This window comes from Nerophis ophidion, linkage group LG15, assembly GCF_033978795.1.
Source record: "Nerophis ophidion isolate RoL-2023_Sa linkage group LG15, RoL_Noph_v1.0, whole genome shotgun sequence".
Classification (NCBI taxonomy): Eukaryota; Metazoa; Chordata; class Actinopteri; order Syngnathiformes; family Syngnathidae; genus Nerophis; species Nerophis ophidion.
Window position 1 is genome coordinate 5,233,287 of NC_084625.1, and position 25,826 is coordinate 5,259,112.

Here is a 25,826-nt window from a genome sequence, read left to right on the forward strand (position 1 = left end):
TTCTTAGAGGAAGTTGTTTTTATTGAACATCATTCATAGTCACGGTTTAGACATTCATTGTACAGTATCCTAACACAAAAAAGATATTTGTAAAAAAAAAAAAAAACAACAAAAATAGCAACATTATACTGCAAAATTGCAGTTTAGTTATGTGGACCACAACAAATACACACGTCATTAAAAAAATAATATTTACATCATTAACATTCTCTTAAATGCAACAAGGTGACAGAAAATGTGTCCTTGAAATGTTTGCAGCAGCCTTCATCCAGCTTGTGATCTATGTACAGTATCTTCTTCCACAATACAGGAAATTCATATAACATGCCAAATACATTATTTTCTTCAGTAACTGGCCTGTAACAGAGTGAGAGAGAGAGAGAGAGAGAGTCTCCACCTGACAACAAGTCTCAGCTGTAGCGACTGCTGTGACTGCGACGTGAAGAACTGCGAGTGGAGGAGCGTGAGGACCTGCACATTGTGACAAGACCATGGACATGTAACTGTTCATATGTAACACTGACACTAATATGTAGCCACACCCACCTCTGCCTTTGGTATGAAAAGCATTGCATATGATCCTGAGTTTTTAATCTAACGACTGTCCTGCTTCCATGCTGTCATGCAAGCTTACCGAGATCTGCGGTCCGAACTCCTGTAGCTTTCGCTCCGGCGCCGCCCTCGACGCCTGCTTGCGCTGCGACTACGACTGGAATAGCTGTCGGAGGACTCGGACCTGCGCCGACATCGGATTGTATTAGTAATCAAGGGTGTTCCAATCCGATATTGATATCTGATATCATCAGAAAAAAAGTATGTGATGATATGTGCTTGCATGTCAAACGTGATATCATGTGCGATGTAAGCACTCCTGCAGCGTGTTTAGTTGTGTGCGATATCATTTGCGATACAAGCAGTCCTGCAGCATGTTTACTTCTGTGCGATACAAGCACACATGCAGCGTGTTTACTTGTGTGCGATACAAACAGTCCTGTAGCGTGTATGCTTGTGTGTGATATCACGTGATACAAGCAGTCCTGCAGCGTAAATACTTGTGTGTGATACAAGCAGTCCAGTAACGTGTTTACTGCTGTGTGATATCATGCGCGATACCAGCAGTCCTGCATTGTGCTTACTCGTGTGATATTATGTGCGATACAAGCAGTCCTGCAGTGTGTTTACTTGTGTGTGACATCATGTGCGATACAAACAATCCTGCAGTGTGTTTGTGCGTGATATCATGTGAGATACAAGCATCCATGCAGCGCGTATACTTGTGTGCGATACAAGCAGTCCGGCAATGTGTGATATTATGTGAGATACAAACACTTGTGTAGTGTTTACTTTTGTGTGATATCATGTGTGATACAAGCAGTCTTGCAGCATATTTACTTGTATGTGATATCATGTGCAATACAAGCAGTCCTGCAGTGCGTTAACTTGTTTGTGATATCATGTGCGATACAAGCAGGCCTGCGGAGTGTTTACTTGTGTGTGATATCATGTGCGATACAAACAGTCCTGTAGCGTGTATGCTTGTGTGTGATATCATGTGATACAAGCAGTCCTGCAGCGTAAATACTTCTGTGTGATACAAGCAGTCCTGTAACGTGTTTACTTGTGTGTGATATCATGTGCGATACAAGCAGTCCTGCAGCGTGTTTACTGTTGTGTGATATCATGTGCGATACAAGCAATCCTGCAGAGTGTTTACTTGTGTGTGGTATCATGTGCGATACAAACAATCCTGCAGTGTGTTTGTGCATGATATCATGTGAGATACAAGCATCCATGCAGCGCGTATACTTGTGTGCGATACAAGCAGTCCTGCAACGTGTGATATTATGTGAGATACAAACACTTGTGTAGTGTTTACTTTTGTGTGATGTCATATGTGATACAAGCAGTCTTGCAGCGTATTTACTTGTGTGTGATATCATGTGCAATACAAGCAGACCTGCAGTGCGTTAACTTGTTTATGATATCATGTGCGATACAAGCAGGCCTGCGGAGTGTTTACTTGTGTGTGATATCATGTGATACAAGCAGTCATGCAGCGTAAATACTTGTGTGTGATACAAGCAGTCCAGTAACGTGTTTACTGTTGTGTGATATCATGTGCGATACAAGCAGTCCTGCTTTGTGCTTACTCGTATGATATTATGTGCGATACAAGCAATCCTGCAGCGTTTACTTGTGTGAGGTATCATGTGCGATACAAACAATCCTGCAGTGTGTTTGTGCGTGATATCATGTGAGATACAAGCATCCATGCAGCGCGTATACTTGTGTGCGATACAAGCAGTCCTGCAATGTGTGATATTATGTGAGATACAAACACTTGTGTAGTGTTTACTTTTGTGTGATGTCATATGTGATACAAGCAGTCTTTCAGCGTATTTACAGTACTTATGCGTGATATCATGTGCAATACAAGCAGTCCTGCAGTGCGTTAACTTGTTTGTGATATCATGTGCGATACAAGCAGGCCTGCGGAGTGTTTACTTGTGTGTGATATCATGTGCGATACAAACAGTCCTGTAGCGTGTATGGTTGTGTGTGATATCATGTGATACAAGCAGTCCTGCAGCGTAAATACTTCTGTGTGATACAAGCAGTCCTGTAACGTGTTTACTTGTGTGTGATATCATGTGCGATACAAGCAGTCCTGCAGCGTGTTTACTGTTGTGTGATATCATGTGCGATACAAGCAGTCCTGCAACGTGTTTACTTGTGTGTGGTATCATGTGCGATACAAACAATCCTGCAGTGTGTTTGTGCATGATATCATGTGAGATACAAGCATCCATGCAGCGCGTATACTTGTGTGCGATACAAGCAGTCCTGCAACGTGTGATATTATGTGAGATACAAACACTTGTGTAGTGTTTACTTTTGTGTGATGTCATATGTGATACAAGCAGTCTTGCAGCGTATTTACTTATGTGTGATATCATGTGCAATACAAGCAGTCCTGCAGTGCGTTAACTTGTTTGTGATATCTGGTGCGATACAAACAGGCCTGCGGAGTGTTTACTTGTGTGTGATATCATGTGCGATACAAACAGTCCTGTAGCGTGTATGGTTGTGTGTGATATCATGTGATACAAGCAGTCCTGCAGCGTAAATACTTGTGTGTGATACAAGCAGTCCAGTAACGTGTTTACTGTTGTGTGATATCATGTGCGATATAAGCAGTCCTGCTTTGTGCTTACTCGTATGATATTATGTGCGATACAAGCAATCCTGCAGTGTGTTTACTTGTGTGTGACATCATGTGCGATACAAACAATCCTGCAGTGTGTTTGTGCGTGATATCATGTGAGATACAAGCATCCATGCAGCGCGTATACTTGTGTGCGATACAAGCAGACCTGCAATGTGTGATATTATGTGAGATAGAAACACTTGTGTAGTGTTTACTTTTTGTGTGATGTCATGTGAGATACAAGCATCCATGCAGCACGTATACTTGTGTGCGATACAAGCAGTCCTGCAATGTGTGATATTATGTGAGATAGAAACACTTGTGTAGTGTTTACTTTTTGTGTGATGTCATGTGTGATACAAGCAGTCTTGCAGCGTATTTACTTGTGTGTGATATCATGTGCAATACAAGCAGACCTGCAGTGCGTTAACTTGTTTATGATATCATGTGCGATACAAGCAGGCCTGCGGAGTGTTTACTTGTGTGTGACATCATGTGATACAAGCAGTCCTGCAGCGTAAATACTTGTGTGTGATACAAGCAGTCCTGTAACGTGTTTACTTGTGTGTGATATCATGTGCGATACAAGCAGTCCTGCATTGTGCTTACTCGTGTGATATTATGTGCGATACAAGCAGCCCTGCAACGTGTTTACTTGTGTGTGACATCATGTGCGATACAAACAATCCTGCAGTGTGTTTGTGCATGATATCATGTGAGATACAAGCATCCATGCAGCGCGTATACTTGTGTGCGATACAAGCAGTCCTGCAACGTGTGATATTATGTGAGATACAAACACTTGTGTAGTGTTTACTTTTGTGTGATGTCATATGTGATACAAGCAGTCTTGCAACGTATTTACTTATGTGTGATATGTGCAATACAAGCAGTCCTGCAGTGCGTTAACTTGTTTGTGATATCATGTGCGATACAAGCAGGGCTGCGGAGTGTTTACTTGTGTGTGATATCATGTGCGATACAAACAGTCCTGTAGCGTGTATGGTTGTGTGTGATATCATGTGATACAAGCAGTCCTGCAGCGTAAATACTTGTGTGTGATACAAGCAGTCCAGTAACGTGTTTACTGTTGTGTGATATCATGTGCGATACAAGCAGTCCTGCTTTGTGCTTACTCGTATGATATTATGTGCGATACAAGCAATCCTGCAGTGTGTTTACTTGTGTGTGACATCATGTGCGATACAAACAATCCTGCAGTGTGTTTGTGCGTGATATCATGTGAGATACAAGCATCCATGCAGCGCGTATACTTGTGTGCGATACAAGCAGTCCTACGACGTGTGATATTATGTGAGATACAAACACTTGTGTAGTGTTTACTTTTATGTGATGTCATATGTGATACAAGCAGTCTTGCAGCGTATTTACTTATGTGTGATATGTGCAGTACAAGCAGTCCTGCAGTGCGTTAACTTGTTTGTGATATCATGTGCGATACAAGCAGGCCTGCGGAGTGTTTACTTGTGTGTGATATCATGTGCGATACAACCACTCCTGCAGCATGTATACTTGTGTGCGATACAAGCAGTCCTGCAGTGTGTGATATCATGTGAGATGCAAGCAGTTGTGCAGTGTGTTTACTTGTGTGTGATATCATGTGTGATGCAAGCAGTCTTTCAGCCTCTTTACTTGTGTGTGATATCATGTGCGATACAAGCAGTCTAGCAGCCTGTTTACTTATGTGGGATATCATGTGCGATGCAAGCAGTCCTGCAGCGTGTTTATTGGGGCCAAGCTGGACAGCCAGTTAAAATCTAAATGTCCTCCAATAAGTACACAGTTGTTGTTTTGTTTTTAGTCAAGTCGTTTACAAAAGATAAAGATGCTAGCTATAAGCCACAGCGGATGCACAACAGCTCAGCACACAATAGCACACACGCTAGACATTGGTAATAAGTATTGAAAAATACAACATGACATTTGTCAATATAAACAAGTAACAAATAAGTATATTTTTATATATTTACACACACAAAGTCTCCAAGGCAGGAGAGTATTAGAAAGTGTCCAGTAACAAACGTGTCTGCATCATTCATTTACTGCATCATGAGCTTAATTTCACAGATTATTGTGACCACTAGCTGTCAGTAAAAAAAAAAAAAAATTACCACTCCACTTTAAGCTAAAGACAATAACAGTCTATCATAAAGGTAGTTGTGTTCATCATACCTACCATTGTTCACTTCATCAAACCTTTTTATAACATTGCACGCTACAAAAAAATAAAACATTTGTGCTGTAATATCGTGTTTGATTGACAAAAAGTCGGGACAAGCCTTTGTTAGCAATCGTGATTTAGTGGGAACCAAACTAACGATCTAGAAACTGACTCTGTTATTATTAGATATTTTCAGAGGTACATGAAGACAAACATCTGATACATTTCAGGCGGGCCTACCTGGATCGTCTGCTGCGGTGATAATAGGAGCGACTCCTGGAGTGACTCCTACTGTACGTCCGACTGATGTGAGGGAAGACACAGGCGTGTGATGCAACACCAGACTGAATGATAAAAGGTGTGCGGCGTACCTGTGACTTCTGTAACTTCTGTATGTGCTGCTGCGGGAGCGTCCCCTGCCGCGTCTCCTTCGACTCCTGCTGCGATCCCTGAAAGCGAGAGCCAAGCATGCCATCAGCTTCCTCTTCTAAGAAGTTGATATCTAAACTCTCTCTCGTCAAACGGCTTCCATTCTGACCTGGAGCAGTAGCTGGAGCTTCGCGATCGACTCCTGGACCTGCTGTAGGAGTGCGACCAGTCTCTTGTGCGGGAGCGCTGGCTGGAGCCGGAGCGAGATCGCCGGGCGGCCGACCTGGACGTCCTTGGGGAGTCATCCCCGGTTACTCCCACAGAAGGGGAGCTGTCCTCGCCGGAGCTCTCCTGGTTCCTCGGCCTCCGGTTGAGCCGGACAGTCTTGCGGACTTCGTCGAAGAGCGAACCGGGTCGAACCCGGCTGGTGCTCTTGATCTCCATCCTCACTCCCTGCGCGTTTGACGATGGGCTCTCCTGCACTAGCATGCTTTTGGCTTCCAGCAAGGCCATGTTGACGCTCTGCAGAGAAGACGTTCCTTTCAAAGGCCTCCACTTAAAGCTAATATTGGTGCCTGGAGGTTTGCCCGACTCCGCTTCAGCTTTGAGCCCGTGGGCTGTGGTCGCAGTAACAGTAGATTGTTCTGGGCCTTGCAGCTGATGATGTTGGGCATCTTTACTGGCTTTGGCAGGCAGATGGGACGTGTTTTTGAGGGTTATTTCAGGGGTTTTATTCAAGGAATTAGGTGTAGTTGAAGCCTCAATGACAGTTTCATGCTCAGGAGTACAAATGTCCATGTCCTCCATAGACTGCTGCTCTTTGTTACCACTATTTCTGTTGGACGCCTGATGAAGCGGTTCAGATAGTTTGGAGTTTTTGTTCTGTTCTTTCACCCTCAGCTGCCCCCTGCTTTCTTCTCCATTTGGGTTCTTGTTGAGAGAGGTCACATGCGGCTCCTTAACACTCCTCAGGTCCACCTTGGTGTCTTCATTGGCAGCTCTCATCGGGCTGAGTCTCTCTCGCTTTGATTCCTCTTCATCGTCCTCCTCTCCAAACTCTAAAGGCGGCTGCCAGTGAAAAGTCTCTTTGAGCTTCTGACGTTTCTTCTTGGATCGCTTGCTCTTGTCCTTTGCATGATGGGAAGTAGTCTTGGTCTCTCTGCTCTTATGTTTGTGCTTCCGTTTGGACTTCTTCTTGCTCTTGTGCTTCTCATGTTCAGCTTCCTGTGGACAGACGTCTGACGGATGAGAAGCTGCAGGAACCTCAACTGCTGTGGCCTCAGTGGTCTTTTTGGAAGTTTCACAGTCAGATTCAGAGCTGGCTTCTCCTTCCTCTTTTTCAGACAGAGCCACTGCCCTGACGGTTATGGTTTCTTGGTCACTATCAGAATTCCACCCAGTTAGGCCTGAAGTCTTCTTGCCCGATATGCTACTCAATGCTTGGTTCTGATGTTTGGTCAGATTAGCAGTGTTGCTGAGGCTGACTTTATCACTATCGCTGTCCCATCCAGACCTGTTATTCAAGTCCTCCTCCAGTCCTGAGCTGCTGTTTTTTCTCTGTTCCTGCAGAGAACTGCACGGCTCATTAATTCCCTTGGAGACATCAACAGGACTTGGCTCACAGCCTGTTCCTGTTTCCCTGTTTTGAGTGGTGGACAGTGGAAAGTACTTGTCTATATTCTTTATCCTCTTCAGAGAATTGCGATACTTTTTCCACTCCTTGTCAGTGGCTTTCTTCTTGCTGCTCCTCGTTTTGTGTAAGTGTTTGACGTCTGATTCGCTGGGTGTGGAAGATCTGCTGTGATGGGACCTGGACTTGCTTGAATTCCTGCTTCTAGAGCGACTGTATGAACGGCCGCGGGACTTGCTTCTGGAGGACCTGCTGGGTGAGTCCTGTGCGGGTTTGTGTGCTCCATCGACTTCTGCGTCACCAGTCAGACGATTTTCCAGAACTGAACTCGGGGCTTTCTCTTCAACTGTTTGTCCTTTGGAGGAAATATTTTGTGAAGATATTTGGGCTTTGCTTTCATGAATATGGATGTAGGAAGGTTTCCAGGGCTTTTGACCTGGCTTCCAGCGAGACGGGGGAGGACTGTCGCTCATGGGGATCACAGGGACACTTTCTAAAGGCGGTACGGTCGGGAGTCGAGAGGACGATGTGACTTTACCCTCAGATAGTTTCCCTGCTGTGGCGTCAGCTTTGGACTTGATGGATTTCCGCTTTCTTGGAGATCTGGATAAACTCTTCCTCTTGTTTGGACTCACTGACCTGGACCCATGTCTGGACCTTGACCTGGATCTAGAATAGGAACGTGATCTAGATCGAGTCTGAGAACGACTTCTAGACTGAGACAGGCTCCTTGATCTTGAATAAGATCTGGATCTTTTATAAGACCTCGCCCGGGATCTGGATCGACTGGATATTCGGGATCTGGAGTAAGATCGCGACACAGAGGACTGGCGTCTGGCGTAATGCTGACTGGAAGAGGAATGGGATGGAGAGAGGGAGGTTCTGGATTTGGACCTTCTCGAAGATGGCCACTTTTCCGCCTCTGACGTAACAATCTCTTGAGGTTTGCTCTTGGAACTCTTCTTCTTGCCATGCTTATGTTTTTTCGCCTTCTTTTTGTGTTTGCCTTTCTTCTTCTCCTTCTTACATTGGCGCTCCGGGCTGGACCGCTCAGAGCTGCGGTCGGACGAGCGCTCAGACGACCTGGACCATGCGGAGTCGCTTCGGTCGTCCCATCTGCATGAGTAACAGTCATGTAGTGTGTGTGAAGTAGACAAGAAACACAACATGAAGTCCATACCGGTCCCCTTTGCTCCATCTCTCCACACTGGGAGGCTGATAGGCTTTAGTCCGCATCATCTCCTCCTTCCAGTGGGGCGGAGTTTCACTGCTGCCACGCTCTTCCACTGAAGCGGACCGTGATTTAGACCTGGTGGGAGTGTGATACCTCTGTGGACAAAGCAGGAGACTCCAATCTTGGATCCAATGGCAAGTATGAACAGTGACATGACAAAAATGAACATACGATTGTTCCTCTGCCTCTGATCTTGCGTCCAGACTTGGAGACCGCAGGCATCTGTTCCGCTGGGATAGAAGCTTCTTGTTTCTCAACGCTGGGGGGAGAAATAGGCCTTCAAATATCTGCTTAGAACATTACAGGAGATAAATATGGTTTCAACTGACATCTCTGCTTTGCTCTCCTGGCCTGGAACATCCCGTCGGAGCAGAAAGCGATTCTCAGGCACAGGCGGGATCTCCTCTGGTCGAACTACGAGCTTTTCTCTCTTCCCTACTTGGTCTTTCTCTTCTTCCACATCGGCGTCTCCCATTTCTTCGTTTGAAGGCTTGTGTAAGCTGAAACAACAAGAGCAAATAAGCATGAAATGAAGCAACTGCCACTGATTATGTCATGGTCGTCATTACCTTTGTTTGGAAGATTCAACGTCAACATTATTCACCCTCTTTGTCAGCCTCCTCCTCTTTTTGGGCCTCCTACTTTTGCCAGGTCTCTTATTCTTATGACTTGGGGGATTTTCTGAGATGTCAGACTCCACGGAGGTGGAGCTCTGGGATGAAGTGTCCACGGAATTGAGGGAGGAGTCAGCAGAATGAGAAGCTCTCATCCTTTTGCCTTCGAGGACTGACGACACGTTTTAAATATTAAGTCTGACCATTAGAAATAGTAGCGGGTGAAAGGACTTACCATCGTTAGCCGACTTGGTAATCAGCTGTCCACAGTCCACCACTCTCACGTCAGCGTACGGTCGGCTCGCCGAGTCCGTCTTCAGCCCCTCGATCTTTTTGATCACCTCAAAGCCGGAGATGACGAGACCGAAGACGACGTGGACTCTGCAGGAAGGCAGAGATGACCCGTGGCTTGTCATTCGCACACAGTAAGCAAGCTTTTAATATTGGCAAGAGCAAAAAGGTACCCGTCGAGATGAGGCGCCATCTTTGTGGTGCTGCTTGAGCAAGAACCAAACCAGGGGGATGGATCGAGGGCACAGATGAGGACCGTGAAAAGTGAGACAGAGGAGGACAAGAATGAGGGCAAATGGGGAAATTCTCCAAAGCTGGGTGTTACTTTACGATGGGAAAAGACTAAAAAAAAAAAAAAAAAAAAAAAAAAAAAAAAGATTACAACCCTTTGTTTTTAAGATATTTGATGACAATGGTGTGATCATACATTGGACTATGAGGATAAACTCCTTTGGCGTCACACCTCAAGCCATGTGACTGGTGTTTAGCATATCTCAAACTAATGTAAATAAACAATAAGGTCAGGAGAGAGAGAGAGAGAGAGAGAAAGATAGAAGCACAGCCTCGGAGACACATTACCTTGGAAGAGCAGGATGCTAGAGTTTCTGTAAATTTTACACAAAAAAAAAAACGGCAAGAGAAGAAATGTAACACATTTGTCGGTAAAAAAGGTTTTGAATCGATGTTTCTCTGCACTGTGGTGTCTAAACTACATATCATGGGGTCAGACAAGAAAAGCACATTAAAGTTTATTCAGAACCAGGGCTGGGCATTCCACGACATTCACTCGAATTATGAATTGTGGAAACGTTATTCTTTACATTCAGGCATTAAAAAAAGTTTGTCATAGCAGATGCAATCTATGAATCAATGATGATGCCCATCCCTGTTCAGAAGCAACAATAGTCGAGCTGTCTATTCTTCAAAATAGTGTTATTTTGGGGTGAAGAACGATGCTCACATGAAAAACTGTGAACCGTTGGTGTCTTTCCCACGGTTGGCCATGGACAACAGGAAGGCACGGTCGTGTTTGAGAGTGAAATTCTCATCTGTGGGAAGCAGACCAACATTGGGCGACATGTCAGGACTGTGTGCGTGCAAATGTGTGCCAGCTTGAATGTTGGGCGGACAACGCGTCATTTGTGCAATCCATCAAACTTAACCATCGCCTCACCCACCAGCGTTTACAAAACTATAAAGGCTTAGCTCTATTAAAGGGCAACTGCCCGTTTTTGGGGGCAATTTGCCTTTCATTCACATTCCTTATGCAAGACGAGGAACACATTTTTCTTATTGTATGCATTTTAATTTGTAAAATACGACAAGTGTGAGGTGGTTAAAAACGCAGCTAATGAAATTAAACTATTCAGCCCATAAAGCCCTCTAAAAATACATCCAAAAAGCGTCAGCAACACTCCATTTACAAGTTGTGTCCTGAATATTAACATGTGTTAGTGATATTGTTATTACAGGCGCTAAACTAACAGGAATGTTTATAACTGAATACATCTACATATGCATAAAAATGTGTTTTCTTTTGTATTATTTTTAAGTAACGTTTATGACAACATTTTTCCAAAACACAATATAGAATGTGAGATGTATCAGGATAATGCATACGTTTATTATTTGTTTTCAAAACGCCTACAAACATTTTTTACTGTGGGACCCCATTTTTATGACTTAATGGGGACCCTGGGACCCCATTTTAACAATTCCTAGCGCCAACACTGATGGAGTGTTGGTGCGTGCAAAACTGCAGCAGGCGGCTGTGGCCTGCGGGCCGGTTCTAATACTAATCAAATATCATCCCGGGGGTCATAGATCATTCATTCATTCAGTCAAAGCCAAGGCCAGCGGAACTGGTGCTTTAAATGGGACAATGAAAAAGGAGGATTACCTCCAGATTCTTCAGGACAAGCTAAAATCATCAGCCCGGAGGTAGGGTCTTGGGCGCAGTTGGGTGTTCCAACAGGACAATGACCCCAAACACACGTCAAAAGTGGTAAAGGAATGGCTAAATCAAGCTAGAATGAATGGCCTTCCCAAAGTCCTGACTTAAACGTGTGGACAATGCTGAAGAAAACAAGTCTATGTCAAAAAATCAACAAATGTAGCTGAACTGCACCAATTTTGTAAGAGGAGTGGTCAAAAATTCAACCAGCAGCTTGCCAGAAGCTTGTGGATGGCTACCAAAAGCCCCTTATTGCAGTGAAACTTGCCAAGGGACATGTAAGCAAATATTAACATTGCTGTATGTATACTTTAACCCAGCACATTTTCAGTAGACCCATAATAAATTTATAAAAGAACCAAACTTCATGAATGTTTTTTGTGACCAACAAGTATCACAAAAAAATAAGAGTTGTCGAAATGATTGAAAACTCAAGACAGCCATGACATTATGTTCTTTACAGGTGTATGTAAACTTTTGACCACCACTGTATATGAGCTGATTAGGGCATCTGGTCAGGATGCCCCCCTGGAGGCCTTCCAGGGAGGTGTTTAGGGTGCCTTTGATCGGTAGGAGACCCCGGGGAAGACCCAAGACACGGTAGAGAGACTGGGCCTGGGAAACCCTCGGGATCTCCCGGGAAGAGCTGGACGAAGTAGCTGGGGAGAGGGAAGTCTGGGCTTCTCTGCCTAGGCTGCTGCCCCCACGAACTGACTTCCAATAAGCAAAAGAAGATGGACCCCCCCCAATAAAAAGACCCATAATAAATTCATAAAAGAACCAAACTTCATGAATTATTTGTAAGCAAACAATTATGTTTGTTTACAAATCATCTATCACAAAAAAATAAGTTGTATAAATATATATATCCATCCATCCATTTTCTACCGCTTATTCCCTTTTGGGGTCGCGGGGGGCGCTAGCGCCCATCTCAGCTACAATTGGGCGGAAGGCAGGGTACACCCTGGACAGGTCGCCACCTCATCGCAGGGCCAACACAGATAGATAGACAACATTCACACTTATATCTGTATAAATACATATATATGTATGTATGTATGTATATATATATATATATATATATATATATATATATATGTATGTATATATATATACATATATATACATACACACACATATGTACACCCATATACATATATGAATATACACACACACACACACACACACACACTGTTAAAACCTTAATGGATGTTTTAGAGCGCTTTATAGTCTCCATTGTTAGCTGACTTTTTCTAATATTTATTCATGATTTAGAGTGCATCCATCCATCCATTTTCTACCGCTTATTCCCGTTTTGGGGTCGCTGGCGCCTATCTCAGCTACAATCGGGCGGAAGGCGGGGTACACCCTGGACAAGTCGCCACCTTATCGCAGGGCCAACACAGATAGACAGACAACATTCACAATTATATCTGTTTAAATACATATATATATATATATATATATATATATATATATACACACACACATATGTACACCCATATACATATACATGTATAAATATATACATATATATATACACACACACACACACACACACACACACACACACACACACACACACACACACACACTGTTAAAACCTTAATGGATGTTTTAGAGCGCTTTATAGTCTCCATTGTTAGCTGACTTTTTCTAATATTTATCCACGATTTAGAGTGCATAAAAGAAGAAAAACATATGTGTCTTACATAAGGATTGTGAATGATAGACAAATTTCCATTAAAAAAAAAAAAGTGCAGTTCCCCTATAAACAAATAATATTGGTCAATTAAGAGCTCCTCTTAAACTACTGTGCTAAAATACTTCTGTGTCTTTCTTGGGGCTTGTGAAACAACATTTCTGGTATTGTTTTCAGTTATTAAAAAGTGCCCTTGTTGGAATCAATATAAGGCAGAGATCACTATTGACTGCACAGTAAAACACAGCAATGCTGAAAATGTGAAATGGTGGCAGATAGCTCAAAAGAGGCCAAAACAATGTTTTCTAAATGCCCTGACCTTCACTTTGGCGTATCTAAATCAAGATCTAGTATCCTGGTTGCACGACTAAATCCAATATTGCTGCTGTTGTACTCCTGGGAGTCCTAGCAAAGCCGCAGTGAGGGTCAACCTTGTAAAGGGCACTGCAGCTTTAAAAAGATATGTGAGCAGGCTAACTTCCCATCAGGTGCAAGCATGGTTTGAGGGCAGGTGGTGTGTACTGCTGTGTACATGTCTTACCTTTTCATTTTGCAAAAGACCACTCTACAAATAAAAGAATAACGGTGGAAAATTTTAGGCAAGAAGACTGTAGCGTTAAAAAAAAAAAAAAAAGAGAGAGAGAATGCCTACGCTCCATGCTGATTGTTTTTGTAACGAAAGCCAACTAACTTTCCACTAAACAGAAGAGTCAACTGGACATGAGAAAGGGTGAAAGTTCAGCAGGGCTTTTGCGTACACTACCGGTCACAAGTTGGAGAGCAGCTGACTTTGCATGAAAATATAACGCACTAAAAAAGATAAAAATAAAAAAAGAGTGCCGTTGCTTTGCTAAAGTTGGTCAATTACACTTTCATCAGACGTCAGGACAAGTTCCTCATTACATTTTCAGCACTAATTGTGATCACCTAAACCAGGGGTTGGCAACCCAAAATGCTGAAAGAGGACCAAAAATACAAATCTGTCTGGAGCCGCAAAAAACTAAAAGCCTTATAATGAAGGCAACACATGATGTAACATTAAGTGTCTATAAAAGCCTACTATCAAAATGACTTTGTTGAAATTGAGTATTTATTGTTCACATTATTACAACATTGGGAAACATTAGTAAAACTTCTCCGAGGGTGAGATAACAAACATTAAAAAATGACGGCAAGCGTGAATTAAAAAGCGAGGTACGTACAGTTACACCCCCGTTTGCGATGATGCAACTTGTCTCATTTGAAGTCCTCAGTAACAATGTAGGACAACTAAAATAAAGAAGCTCTCCTCACACTTTTAACCGGTAGCGTCCTTGTATGACTCACATGGTTTTAAAAATAGGACAACAATAATAAATACTATTAACACACAGTTGCATGCAACAATTGGATCATGCAAACAAGTTAAATGAATTTGGATCTCCAGATTACCTTCAAAGTAGCCACCATATATGGACTCTCCTCCTCTTCCATTTCCTGTCAACATGGAAGTAAACATCTTACCGTTTGGCAGGAAAGAATAAGGAACATTCTGCCTTAAATCCTGACAAATGGAAAGGTGCATTTGAAAACTAACCCTGGATTTCCACTGGATGCAGAACGGCGCCTTAGTGTCAACATCTTTAGGACTTATGTCTCATTGCTGACGTATTTAGGACTTATGTCTTACTGTCAACGTCTTTAGGACTTATGTCTTACTGTCACCATCTTTAAAACTTATGTCTTATTGTTGACATCTTTAGGACTTAAGTTTTAATAACAACGTCTCCAGGACATTTTTCTTACTGTCAACACCTTTAGGACTTATGTCTTATTGTTGACATCTTTAAGACTTAGGTCTTACTGTCAACATCTTTCATACGTATGTCTTATTGTTGACATCTTTAGGACTTATGTCTTATTGTTGACATCTTTAGGACATATGTCTTAATGTCAACACCTTTAGGACTTATGTCTTATTGTCAACGTCTTTAGGACTTATGTCTTATAGTTGACGTCTTTAGGACTTATGTCTTAATGTCAACGTCTCCAGGACTTATGTCTTATTGTTGACATTTTTAGGACTTATATCTTATTGTTGATGTCTTTAGGACTTATGTCTCACCGTCAATGTCTTTAAAACTTTTGTCTTACTGTTGACGACTTTAGGACTTATGTCTTATTGTTGACGTCTTTAGGACATGTCTTACGGTCAACGTCTTTAAAACTTATGTCTTATTGTTGACGTCTTTAGGATTTATGTTTTACGTTTTTAGGACTTATGTCTTACAGTCAACGTCGTTAAAACTTATGTCTTACTGTCAACGTCTTTAGGACATATCTCATTTTTGACGTCTTTAGGACTTATGTCTTCATGTCAACATCTTTAGGACTTATGTCTCATTGTTGACATTTTTAGGACTTGTCTTTTTGTTGACATCTTTAGGACTTATGTCTTATTGTTGACATCTTTAGGACTTATGTCTCATTGTTGACATCTTTACGACTTATGTCTTATTGTTGACGACTTTAGGACTTATGTCTTATTGTTGACATCTTTAGGACTTATGTCTTATTGTTGATGTCTTTAGGACTTATGTCATACTGTCAACATCTTCAAAACTAATGTCTAACTGTCAACGTCTTTAGGACTTTTGTCTTATTGTTGATGTTTTTAGGACTTATGTCTTACGGTCAATGTCTTTAAAACTCATGTCTTAATGGCAACGTCTTTAGGACTTGTGTCTCATTGTTGACGTTTTTAGGACTTATGTCTTAATGTCAACGTATTCAGGACTTATGTCTTGTTGACATTTTTAGAACTTATGTCTTATTGTTGACATCTTTAGGACTTATGTCTTATTGTTGACGGCTTTAGGACTTATGTCTCTCTGTCAACGTCTTTAAAACTTATGTCTTACTGTCAACGTCTTTAGGACTTATGTCTTATTGTTGACGGCTTTAGGACTTATGTCTCTCTGTCAACGTCTTTAAAACTTATGTCTTACTGTCAACGTCTTTAGGACTTATGTGTTATTGTTGACATCTTTAAGACTTATGTCTTACTGTCAATGTCTTCAGGACTTATGTCTTACTGTCAACGTCTTTAAAACATATGTCTTATTGTTGACATCTTTTGGACTTATGTTTTAATGTCAACGTCTCCAGGAGATATGTCTTAATGTCAACACTTTTAGGACTTATGTCGTATTGTTGACATCTTCAAGACTTAGGTCTTAGTGTCAACATCTTTAAGGCGTATGTCTTATTGTTGACATCTTCAAGACTTAGGTCTTACTGTCAACATCTTTAAGGCTTATGTCCTATTGTAGACATCTTCAAGACTTAGGTCTTACTGTCAACATCTTTAGGGCTTATGTCTTATTGTTGACATCTTTAGGACTTATGTCTTATTGTTGACGGCTTTAGGACTTATGTCTCTCTGTCAACGTCTTTAAAACTTATGTCTTACTGTCAACGTCTTTAGGACTTATGTGTTATTGTTGACATCTTTAAGACTTATGTCTTACTGTCAATGTCTTTAGGACTTATGTCTTACTGTCAACGTCTTTAAAACTTATGTCTTATTGTTGACATCTTTTGGACTTATGTTTTAATGTCAACGTCTCCAGGACATATGTCTTGATGTCAACACCTTTAGGACTTATGTCTTATTGTTGACATCTTTAAGACTTATGTCTTATTGTTAACGTCTTTAGGACTTATGTCTCTCTGTCAACGTCTTTAAAACTTATGTCTTACTGTCAACGTCTTTAGGACTTATGTGTTATTGTTGACATCTTTAAGACTTATGTCTTACTGTCAACGTCTTTAGGACATATGTCTTATGGTTGACTTCTTTAGGTCTCATGCCGTTCAGCAGCCGTCACACATCCAGTGGAAATGCGGGGCACTTCAGTGATTAACGTCAGCGAGATCTTGTCCTCCAGACAGCAGGTATAGCACAATCACTACGCATCGACTGAGTTGCGTCACCTTGATTCAAGTAAAAAGTGTCGAAGTGCGGCCGTCGTTACCGTCAGTGAAGTCGCCTCCTTGGATCATAAAGTTCTTTACAACTCTGTGAAACGTGGAGCCTTTGTAGCACAGCTTTTTTCCTGCCACTTTGCCCGTTCCCTTTTCACCTGCAGCCATGAAAGGTGTGTTAGTAAGTCAGGGAGCACGGGCAACACATCACATCTTTCTTTTCTTCTGCACGCATTTATAGTGTAGCTCTTCTTACGAGCCTTTGTGTCAGGAGGCTGAATTCCAGCCCCCCCCCCCTCCTTTCAGATGTGCATGAGAGACAGAGGACACAGGGAGGGCTGTTCAAAACGGCCATCTTGGGTTACTAATCTTGTGGTACTTTACCTCTGCAGCTGGGCTGTTGTTCTCCTTTCACATAGCAAGAACTGTCCCGCTAAAATCTAGTCAAGTCCAAGGCCATTCCATATCGGATTATAGGACGAGCATCATAAATGTTGAAGTCTTCAGCATATGAGACTACAAATGTTTCTTTCATGTGGCCGGTAAAAGCGTGGAAATAATCTGCATCACTAAAGCACTTTATTTTTGTTACTAAACATGTCAGTCCTTTGAATTTCACAGAAAAATGGATGTCTTTTAGACTTCAGAACTATCTGACCATGCAAAAAAACCCAACATGATATTAATACAGTCCAAAGTGTATTGCTTGATAAAGAAATTATAGTAAAAGTCTGCCAACTAGTCTTAGAAGAGACTAGAGCTGAACTGATGAAGCATCTTCCACAACACAGGTGTCAAACTCAAGACCCGAGGGCCAAATCTGGCCTGCCATTTTATTTTATGGGGCCTGCAAAAGCATAGAAATAATATGCGTTAATAAAATGCTTAATTTTTTTCTTACTAAATATATTTGTTCTTTCCCCTTTGACATTAAAAACCAGGCACTGCATATCTTTTCAAACTCAATAATATCAAAATAAAATATTAGATTATCATGTATTCCAATAATATTTTTTGTTAAAATTAAGATGAATACTGTACTTAAATGTCTGCCTAATTCATGATTTCAAAACAAATTATCAATCCAATTGTAGACTGTAAAATTGACAATACATTTTATTGTTAAATTCCGCCGACTGAGTTTTTTTACCGTAAAATCAACATAGGTACTGTTTTTTTCCATATACAGTAATACACTAAAACAATAAAAAACAAACAAAAAAATACATCAAAACAAAAAGATTTTACAGTAAAAAAAAAACTGGCAGCTCTGTTGTTTTAATTTTACAGCTAAAAACAGTGGTATTGTTTTTCCATTCCATCAAGAGAATGCCAAGAGTGTGCGATAAAGTAATCAGAGCAAAGGGTGGCTACTTTGAAGAAATTAAAACATAGAACATGATTTCACCTTTTTGTGTTAAGTACATAACTGTGTTCATTCATAGTTTTGATGCCTTCAGTGACAATCTACAATGTAAATAGTCATGAAAATAAAGAAAACACATTGAATGAGAAAGTGTGTCCAAACTTTTGGCCTGTACTGTATTTTAATTTGATTTGATCAATTAAAATACCGTTCAATAGTTATAACGTTAACTTTGACGGCCCCAATTAAAAATGAATGTGTAAAATAGGACTTGCATTTTGTACTGACCTGTGCACAAAGAGAGAAAGTTCTTGCTGGTCTTGGGACAAACGTCAGAAAAAAGTTGAAAGACAATTCGCCCAACTGCAAAAGAACACAAAAGGCAAAGGTCAGCTTTTGGTAGCTACAGCATCAATTGGGCCAAACCTGCATTTTAATAACAAAACTAACAGGGCATCATTTTTATTTGGCCTACTAAAGATAACTTGATGAGGCAATTCCTGAAGGAATTGCATATGAAATAATTCTGGTTTATTTGAAATAGGGACAGATACAGAAACATAGAAATCTGAAACAGTCATCCAATGTATGCATCATATTCTTTGTAGCCAAGCCTAATTTACAACACTTGTCCCCAACAACAACACAGATCTAATATCATTAAAATAGGAAAATAAAAATAATGAGGCAAAGAGGAGTCAATAATAATGATAATAGTAATAGTATTTACATAGTGCAAACTAGATTAAAGCCAATAATAATAATAATATCAAAGAGAAAGTGCAATCTAGATAAGAACCAATTATTAAAAATTAGTAAATACTAAACATGGAAACACGATTGTTGCACAATCGTGTTTGTTTTTTGAAAATAACAAGTGCAGGTATTCTTTTCAAAGCGTCAGGTACAGAGTTCCATAATTGTGGTCCTTTTATTGAAAAGGCAGTCTGGGCAGAAGATGTCCTACGGAATGGAAGGCAACAGTTGCCTTTTGACGTTGCTCGGGTGGTAAATCTGGTACCACTTTGCAGTCTTGTAATTGCCTTGCAGAGCAATTGGGGAGCAGAGTTATTTAAGCATTGAAAAAACAGTTGGACTGTGTGTAACAAAATGAAATTGGTAAAACTTAAAATATTGTATTTGGTTACAATTTGGCAATGATGATATCGTATACTCTTCTTGTATAGGACTTTCAAGACGCGGTTATAGAGACACTCAATGGTCTTGATTGATGACAGGTGTGCCTGGGACCATGTAGTTAAGCCATAAGAGATAGATGTCTGAAAGAATCATTGAATTCATAAAAGTAAAAGCACAGCTGAGAGTTAAGCAGTTTATTATAATCTTAAAAAAGCCTTGGTTTCTCTTTAGGGTTTTACACATTTTCTTTATGTGACTTTTACAATTCAGCTGGTAGTCTATGATTATGCCTAAATGTTTGACTTCAGGTACTTGTTAAATGAATGCTCCAATGCGGACGTTGAACTGAAATCCTGGATCTTTTTGGAGTTGGAACTGTTTGAATCAGATGAAAAATGTGGGAGTTATGGAACTTTTAAGAATGTCCCATTATTTCAATGGAAATTTCCCCCAAATTGGGGAATTTTAGGAAAAGCTGACATTTTGGGGAAAATAGTAAAAAACTTGAATGGTCTGAATAACTTGAAAAGGTTGGTGTTGGAATTTTTAAAATCGGTCGAGAAATGATGAAGTGGTAACATTTTTAATTGAGGAATGGTATTAAGGAAAAACCGGGAATTTTTCCAGTCGGAAAAACAAAAATGTTTTTTGTCCTGATTAAGAATAATGTTTGGACAGTGGAACAGATGAAGTAGGTTGAAAAATGTAGAAAGAGTAGTCGCCAGAAAAAAGGGTTTGAAAAAAATGGGAATTCCTGGAATTCTTTTGAACTTTGAAAAATACTAGTTTGAATGTCAAGGATGAGTGGAATATGTTGAAGGTGGAATGGTTTTAATCGGTTGGAAAATGTGGAAATGGTAGAAGTTTGAAAAATGGCCAATTTATTTTGAATGGGAAAATGTCCTGGAAAACAAGGAATTCTGGGAAACCTGGTAATTTGGGGAATTTGTCAAAGAAAAGCTTGCGATTCTCGAATAGGCTGAACAGTTTGAAGTTGCAACGATTTCAATCGGTTGAAAAACGTGGAATGTAGAGCGCGCCAAAATCTGGAGAAGGAGGAGAAGTTTAATAAACAGATTAATTTTGGTGTAGAAAACCATATGTGTGAATACTTTGCAGCGTTCACACAATGACAAAAAAAAAGTCCTGCGGTAAAGGTGACTTATTGCAGGTCTTTACTCCCTCCCTCCATCAAGTATTAATCCACTAAAACATCAAAGTCTGATCAACCGGTCCTGGTTTTTGGTGAAATGACACAGATTACAAAGACAACAATGACTCTTTAGGCTTTCCAAACTAGAAGCGAAAGCAGTAAGATGTCCTACTTAATTCAAAAAGTCAGGGAATCAGTGAGAACAAAACCAGGCATGTGTACTGACGATGATGATAAGAAGCTAAATGAGCCTCAAAGTCCTCGTCGAAGATCCTACCTGGCTCGCGATTGAGCTCCACGTCAAAGTAACACTGAGGGCGGTCCTTCACCCCCATTCTGATCAAAGTCTAGGTGACCTACAATGAGGACAAACACACTCAGTAGGTGAAGATCTTCACATTGAAACGTGTGTGCAAGACAACAGGAAGAGTGGAAGGGAGGGAGTGATGGAGAGAGAGAGAGAGGGAGGGAGAGAGAGAGAGAGAGAGACAGAGAGAGAGAGAGAGGGAAATACATTCAAACTTGTTAAGTCACATACTTGGGAGGAGGCATGGGCGTTCCCCTACTTTTCATTTTTAAACTACTTTTTTTTAATGTCATTTGACTTTGGGCTGCATAAAAAAAGTTGGGATCTTTGACTCACATTGACTCATTTCTAAATGATGACTTTTTTTTTTTCATATTACCGTATTTTCCAGTGCGCCTAATGTACGGAATAATTCTGGTTGTGTTTACTGACCTCAAAGCTATTTTATTTGTGACCAGTAGATGGCAGTCACACATAAGAGATATGTGTAGACTGCAATATGACTCAAGTTAAGAACACCAAAATGTTATATGCCATCCATCCATCCATTTTCTACCGCTTGTCCCTTTTGGGGTCACGGAAGGCGCTGGTGCCTATCTCAGCTACAATCGGGTGGAAGGCGGGGTAGACCCTGGACAAGTCGCCAATTCATTGCAGGGCCAACACAGATAGACAGACAACATTCACACTCACGTTCACACACTAGGGCCGATTTTTAGTGTTGCCAATCAACCTATCCTCAGGTGCATGTCTTTGGAGGTGGGAGGAAGCCGGAGTACCCGGAGGGAACCCACGTAGTCACGGGGAGAACATGCATTCTCCACACAGAAAGATCCCGAGCCCGGGATTGAACCCAGGACAGCTCAGGACCTTCGTATTGTGAAGCAGATGCACTAACCCCACTACCACCATGCTGCCCCAAAATGTTATATGTTCCATCCTATCTTGCCGATTGTATTGTACCATATGTCCCGGCAAGAAATCTGCGTTCAAAGGACTCCGGCTTGTTAGTGATTCCCAAAGCCCAAAAAAAGTCTGCGGGCTATAGAGCGTTTTCCGTTTGGGCTCCAGTACTCTGGAATGCCCTCCCGGTAACAGTTCGAGATGCCACCTCAGTAGAAGCATTTAAGTCTCACCTTAAAACTCATTTGTATACTCTAGCCTTTAAATAGACTCCCTTTTTAGACCAGTTGATCTGCCGTTTCTTTTCTTTTTTTTCTATGTCCCACTCTCCCTTGTGGAGGGGGTCCGGTCCGATCCAGTGGCCATGTACTGCTTGCCTGTGTATCGGCTGGGGACATCTCTGCGCTGCTGATCCGCCTCCGCTTGGGATGGTTTCCTGCTGGCTCCGCTGTGAACGGGACTCTCGCTGCTGTGTTGGATCCGCTTTGGACTGGACTCTCGCGACTGTGTTGGATCCATTGTGGATTGAACTTTCACAGTATCATGTTAGACCCGCTCGACATCCATTGCTTTCCTCCTCTCTAAGGTTCTCATAGTCATTATTGTCACCGACGTCCCACTGGGTGTGAGTTTTCCTTGCCCTTATGTGGGCCTACCGAGGATGTTGTGGTGGTTTGTGCAGCTCTTTGAGACACTAGTGATTTAGGGCTATATAAGTAAACATTGATTGATTGATTGATTTAAAATATATACCATTACACACAGCGCTCAAAAATCTATCAAAATGTTTTAGTAGGACTTTGGTAAGCTATGAAGCCGCACCGCTTGATGGATTGTACTGTGCTTCAGTATTATTATGGGGTGTGTATAAGGTAAGACATATTATCTGGCGTTTTGATTTACAATATTATGCAAAAGCAACTTTTTTTACCTTCTGGTACCTGCTGATCGGTATTTGGGATCTGCATAAGTCCTGAAAAATTACGCGCGTCCGCCTTTTTAGTCCGTGACGATTAGCTTCTTCTTTTTCTTGTTATGGGACATTAATCCTCTGCTGTTGCCATTTCCGCCCGATTGTAGCTGAGATAGTCGCCAGCGCCCCCCGCGACCCCAAAAGGGAATAAGCGGTAGAAAATGGATGGATGGATATATACACACACACACACACACACACACACACACACACACACACACACACACACACACACACACACACACACACACACACACACACACACACACACACACCTATACTGACTCACCTCCACTGGCTTCCTGTGCACTTAAGATGTGACTTTAAGGTTTTACTACTTACGTATAAAATACTACACGGTCTAGCTCCATCCTATCTTGCTGATTGTATTGTACCATATGTCCCGGCAAGAAATCTGCATTTAAAGAACTCCGGCTTATTAGTGATTCCCAGAGCCCAAAGGAAGTCTGCGGGCTGTAGACCGTTTTCTATTGGGGCTCCAGTACTCTGGAATGCCCTCCCAGTAACAGAGATGCTCCCGCAGTAGAAGCAATCAAGTCCCATTCTAAAACTCATTTGTATACTCTAGCCTTTAAATAGACCCCCCTTTTAGACCAGTTGATCTGCCGTCTCTTTTCTGCTCTGCCCCTCTCTCCCGCGTGGAGAGGTTATCAGGTGACCACAGATGAAGTGCCAGCAGTTCAAAGTCAGAACCCGGGATGAACCACTCATCCTTGCATCAGTTGGGGACGTCTCTGTGCCGCTGACCTGTCTCCATTCAAGATGATATCTTACTGGCCCCACTATGGACTGGACTCTCACACTATTATGTTAGATCCACTATGGACTGGACTCTTACACTATTATTTTAGATCCACTATGGACTGGACACTCACACTATTATGTTAGATCCAATATGGACTGGACTCTCACATTATTATGTTAGATCCACTATGGACTGGACTCTCACACTATTGTGTTAGATCCACTATGGACTGGACTCTCACACTATTATGTTAGATCCACTATGGACTGGACTCTCACACTATTAACTAGATCCACTATGGACTGGACTCTTACACTATTAACTAGATCCACTATGGACTGGACTCTCACACAATTATGTTAGATCCAATATGGACTGGACTCTCACACAATTATGTTAGGTCCACTATGGACTGGACTCTCACATTATTATGTTAGATCCACTATGGACTGGACTCTCACACAATTATGTTGGGTCCACTATGGACTGGACTCTCACATTATTATGTTAGATCCACTCTGGACTGGACTCTCACACTATTATATTAGATCCACTATGGACTGTACTATCACACTATTATGTTAGATCCACTATGGACTGGACTCTCACAGTATTATGTTAGATCCACTATGGACTGGGCTCTCACCCTATTATTTTAGATCCACTATGGACTGGACTTTCACACTATTAACTAGATCCACTATGGCCTGGACTCTCACTATTATGTTAGATCCACTATGGACTGGATTCTCACACTATTATGTTAGATCCACTATGGACTGGACTTTCACACTATTATGTTAGATCCACTATGGACTGGACTCTCACACTACTATTTTAGATCCACAATGGACTGGACTCTCACACTACTATTTTAGATCCACTATGGTTTATCACACTATTATGTTAGATCCACTATGGACTGGATGCTCACACTATTATGTTAGATCCACTGTGGATTATCACACTATTATGTTAGATCCACTATGGACTGGACTCTCACACTACTATGTTAGATCCACTATGGTTTATCACACTTTTATGTTAGATCCACTATGGACTGGATGCTCACACTATTATTTTAGATCCACTATGGACTGGACTTTCACATTATTATGTTAGATCCACTATGGACTGGACTCTCACACTACTATTTTAGAACCACTATGGTTTATCACACTATTATGTTAGATCCACTATGGACTGGATGATCACATTATTATTTGAGATCCACTATGGACTGGACTTTCACACTATTATGTTAGTTCCACTATGGATTATCACACTATTATGTTAGATCCACTATGGACTGGACTCTCACACTACTATGTTAGTTCCACTATGGATTATCACACTATTATGTTAGATCCACTATGGACTGGATGCTCACACTATTATTTTAGATCCACTATGGACTGGACTTTCACACTATTAACTAAATCCACTCCACATCCATTGCACCCCTCGCCCAGGGTGGATGTGGAATTCCCCACATCTGCGGTCCCCTCCAAGGTTTCTCACTGTCATCCCATTGGGTGGAGTTTTTCCTTGGCCTGATGTGGGATCTGAGCCAAGGATGTCGTTGTTGCTTATGCAGCCCTTTGAGACACACGTGACTTGGGGCTACATAAATAAACTTTGATTGATTGCTTGATTGACAGCACAACTTGAGAGTGTATCTTACAGCTTTTAACACAATTATTGTCATTGTCAACTGAACGGTAAGCCAGAATTAAACGCAGTTACATAAATCCGGCCATTGTTGACCGCAAAAACATCACATTTTAAAGAGGATAGCAGCATGCTAACATAAGTTATGCTAATTAGCTCGCGTCCTAACTGGCGGGTTTTCCACGACACAAATATCGTTCACAATGGATGTTTTATGAGCATGAACACTCTTTATGGGGATGTAAAATACAAGACGACTCACCGCCAACCTGCGTGTGAAGAGTAGCCGGACAACTCGTCACCGAAGGCCGACAGGACAGCTAGTTCACTGCTAACTCCTGTTAGCAACGTGATGCTACATCCGGGTACTGGCGCTGTCTCTCTTGGCTTTCCGTAC

At 41.5% G+C, this 25,826-nt stretch overlaps 1 protein-coding gene across 5 annotated transcripts; it reads right to left on the reverse strand.

Moving 5' to 3' along the window:
* Window positions 1-25,823, reverse strand: nktr (natural killer cell triggering receptor). 5 transcript variants are annotated; one of them, XR_009809756.1, is made up of 17 exons: window positions 25,692-25,823; window positions 21,087-21,165; window positions 18,805-18,879; window positions 17,201-17,308; window positions 14,616-14,660; window positions 10,490-10,577; window positions 9,702-9,731; window positions 9,473-9,618; window positions 9,193-9,409; window positions 8,953-9,123; window positions 8,795-8,882; window positions 8,570-8,718; window positions 5,929-8,505; window positions 5,762-5,839; window positions 5,631-5,693; window positions 547-736; window positions 1-471 (listed from the first exon to the last, which is right to left on the reverse strand). XR_009809756.1 is itself a non-coding variant. In XM_061921288.1 (17 exons), the coding sequence occupies exons 2-17, from the start codon at window positions 21,142-21,144 to the stop codon at window positions 411-413; spliced, it is 4,056 nt and encodes a 1,351-aa protein (XP_061777272.1). In that variant the 5' UTR covers window positions 21,145-21,165; window positions 25,692-25,823; the 3' UTR covers window positions 1-410. The 5 variants fall into 5 exon arrangements, 4 of the variants coding, with proteins under 4 accessions (XP_061777272.1, XP_061777273.1, XP_061777274.1 ...); XM_061921288.1 differs by having other exon boundaries at window positions 635-736; XM_061921289.1 differs by having other exon boundaries at window positions 635-736; window positions 25,699-25,770.
* Between the last annotated feature and the right edge of the window lie 3 nt (window positions 25,824-25,826).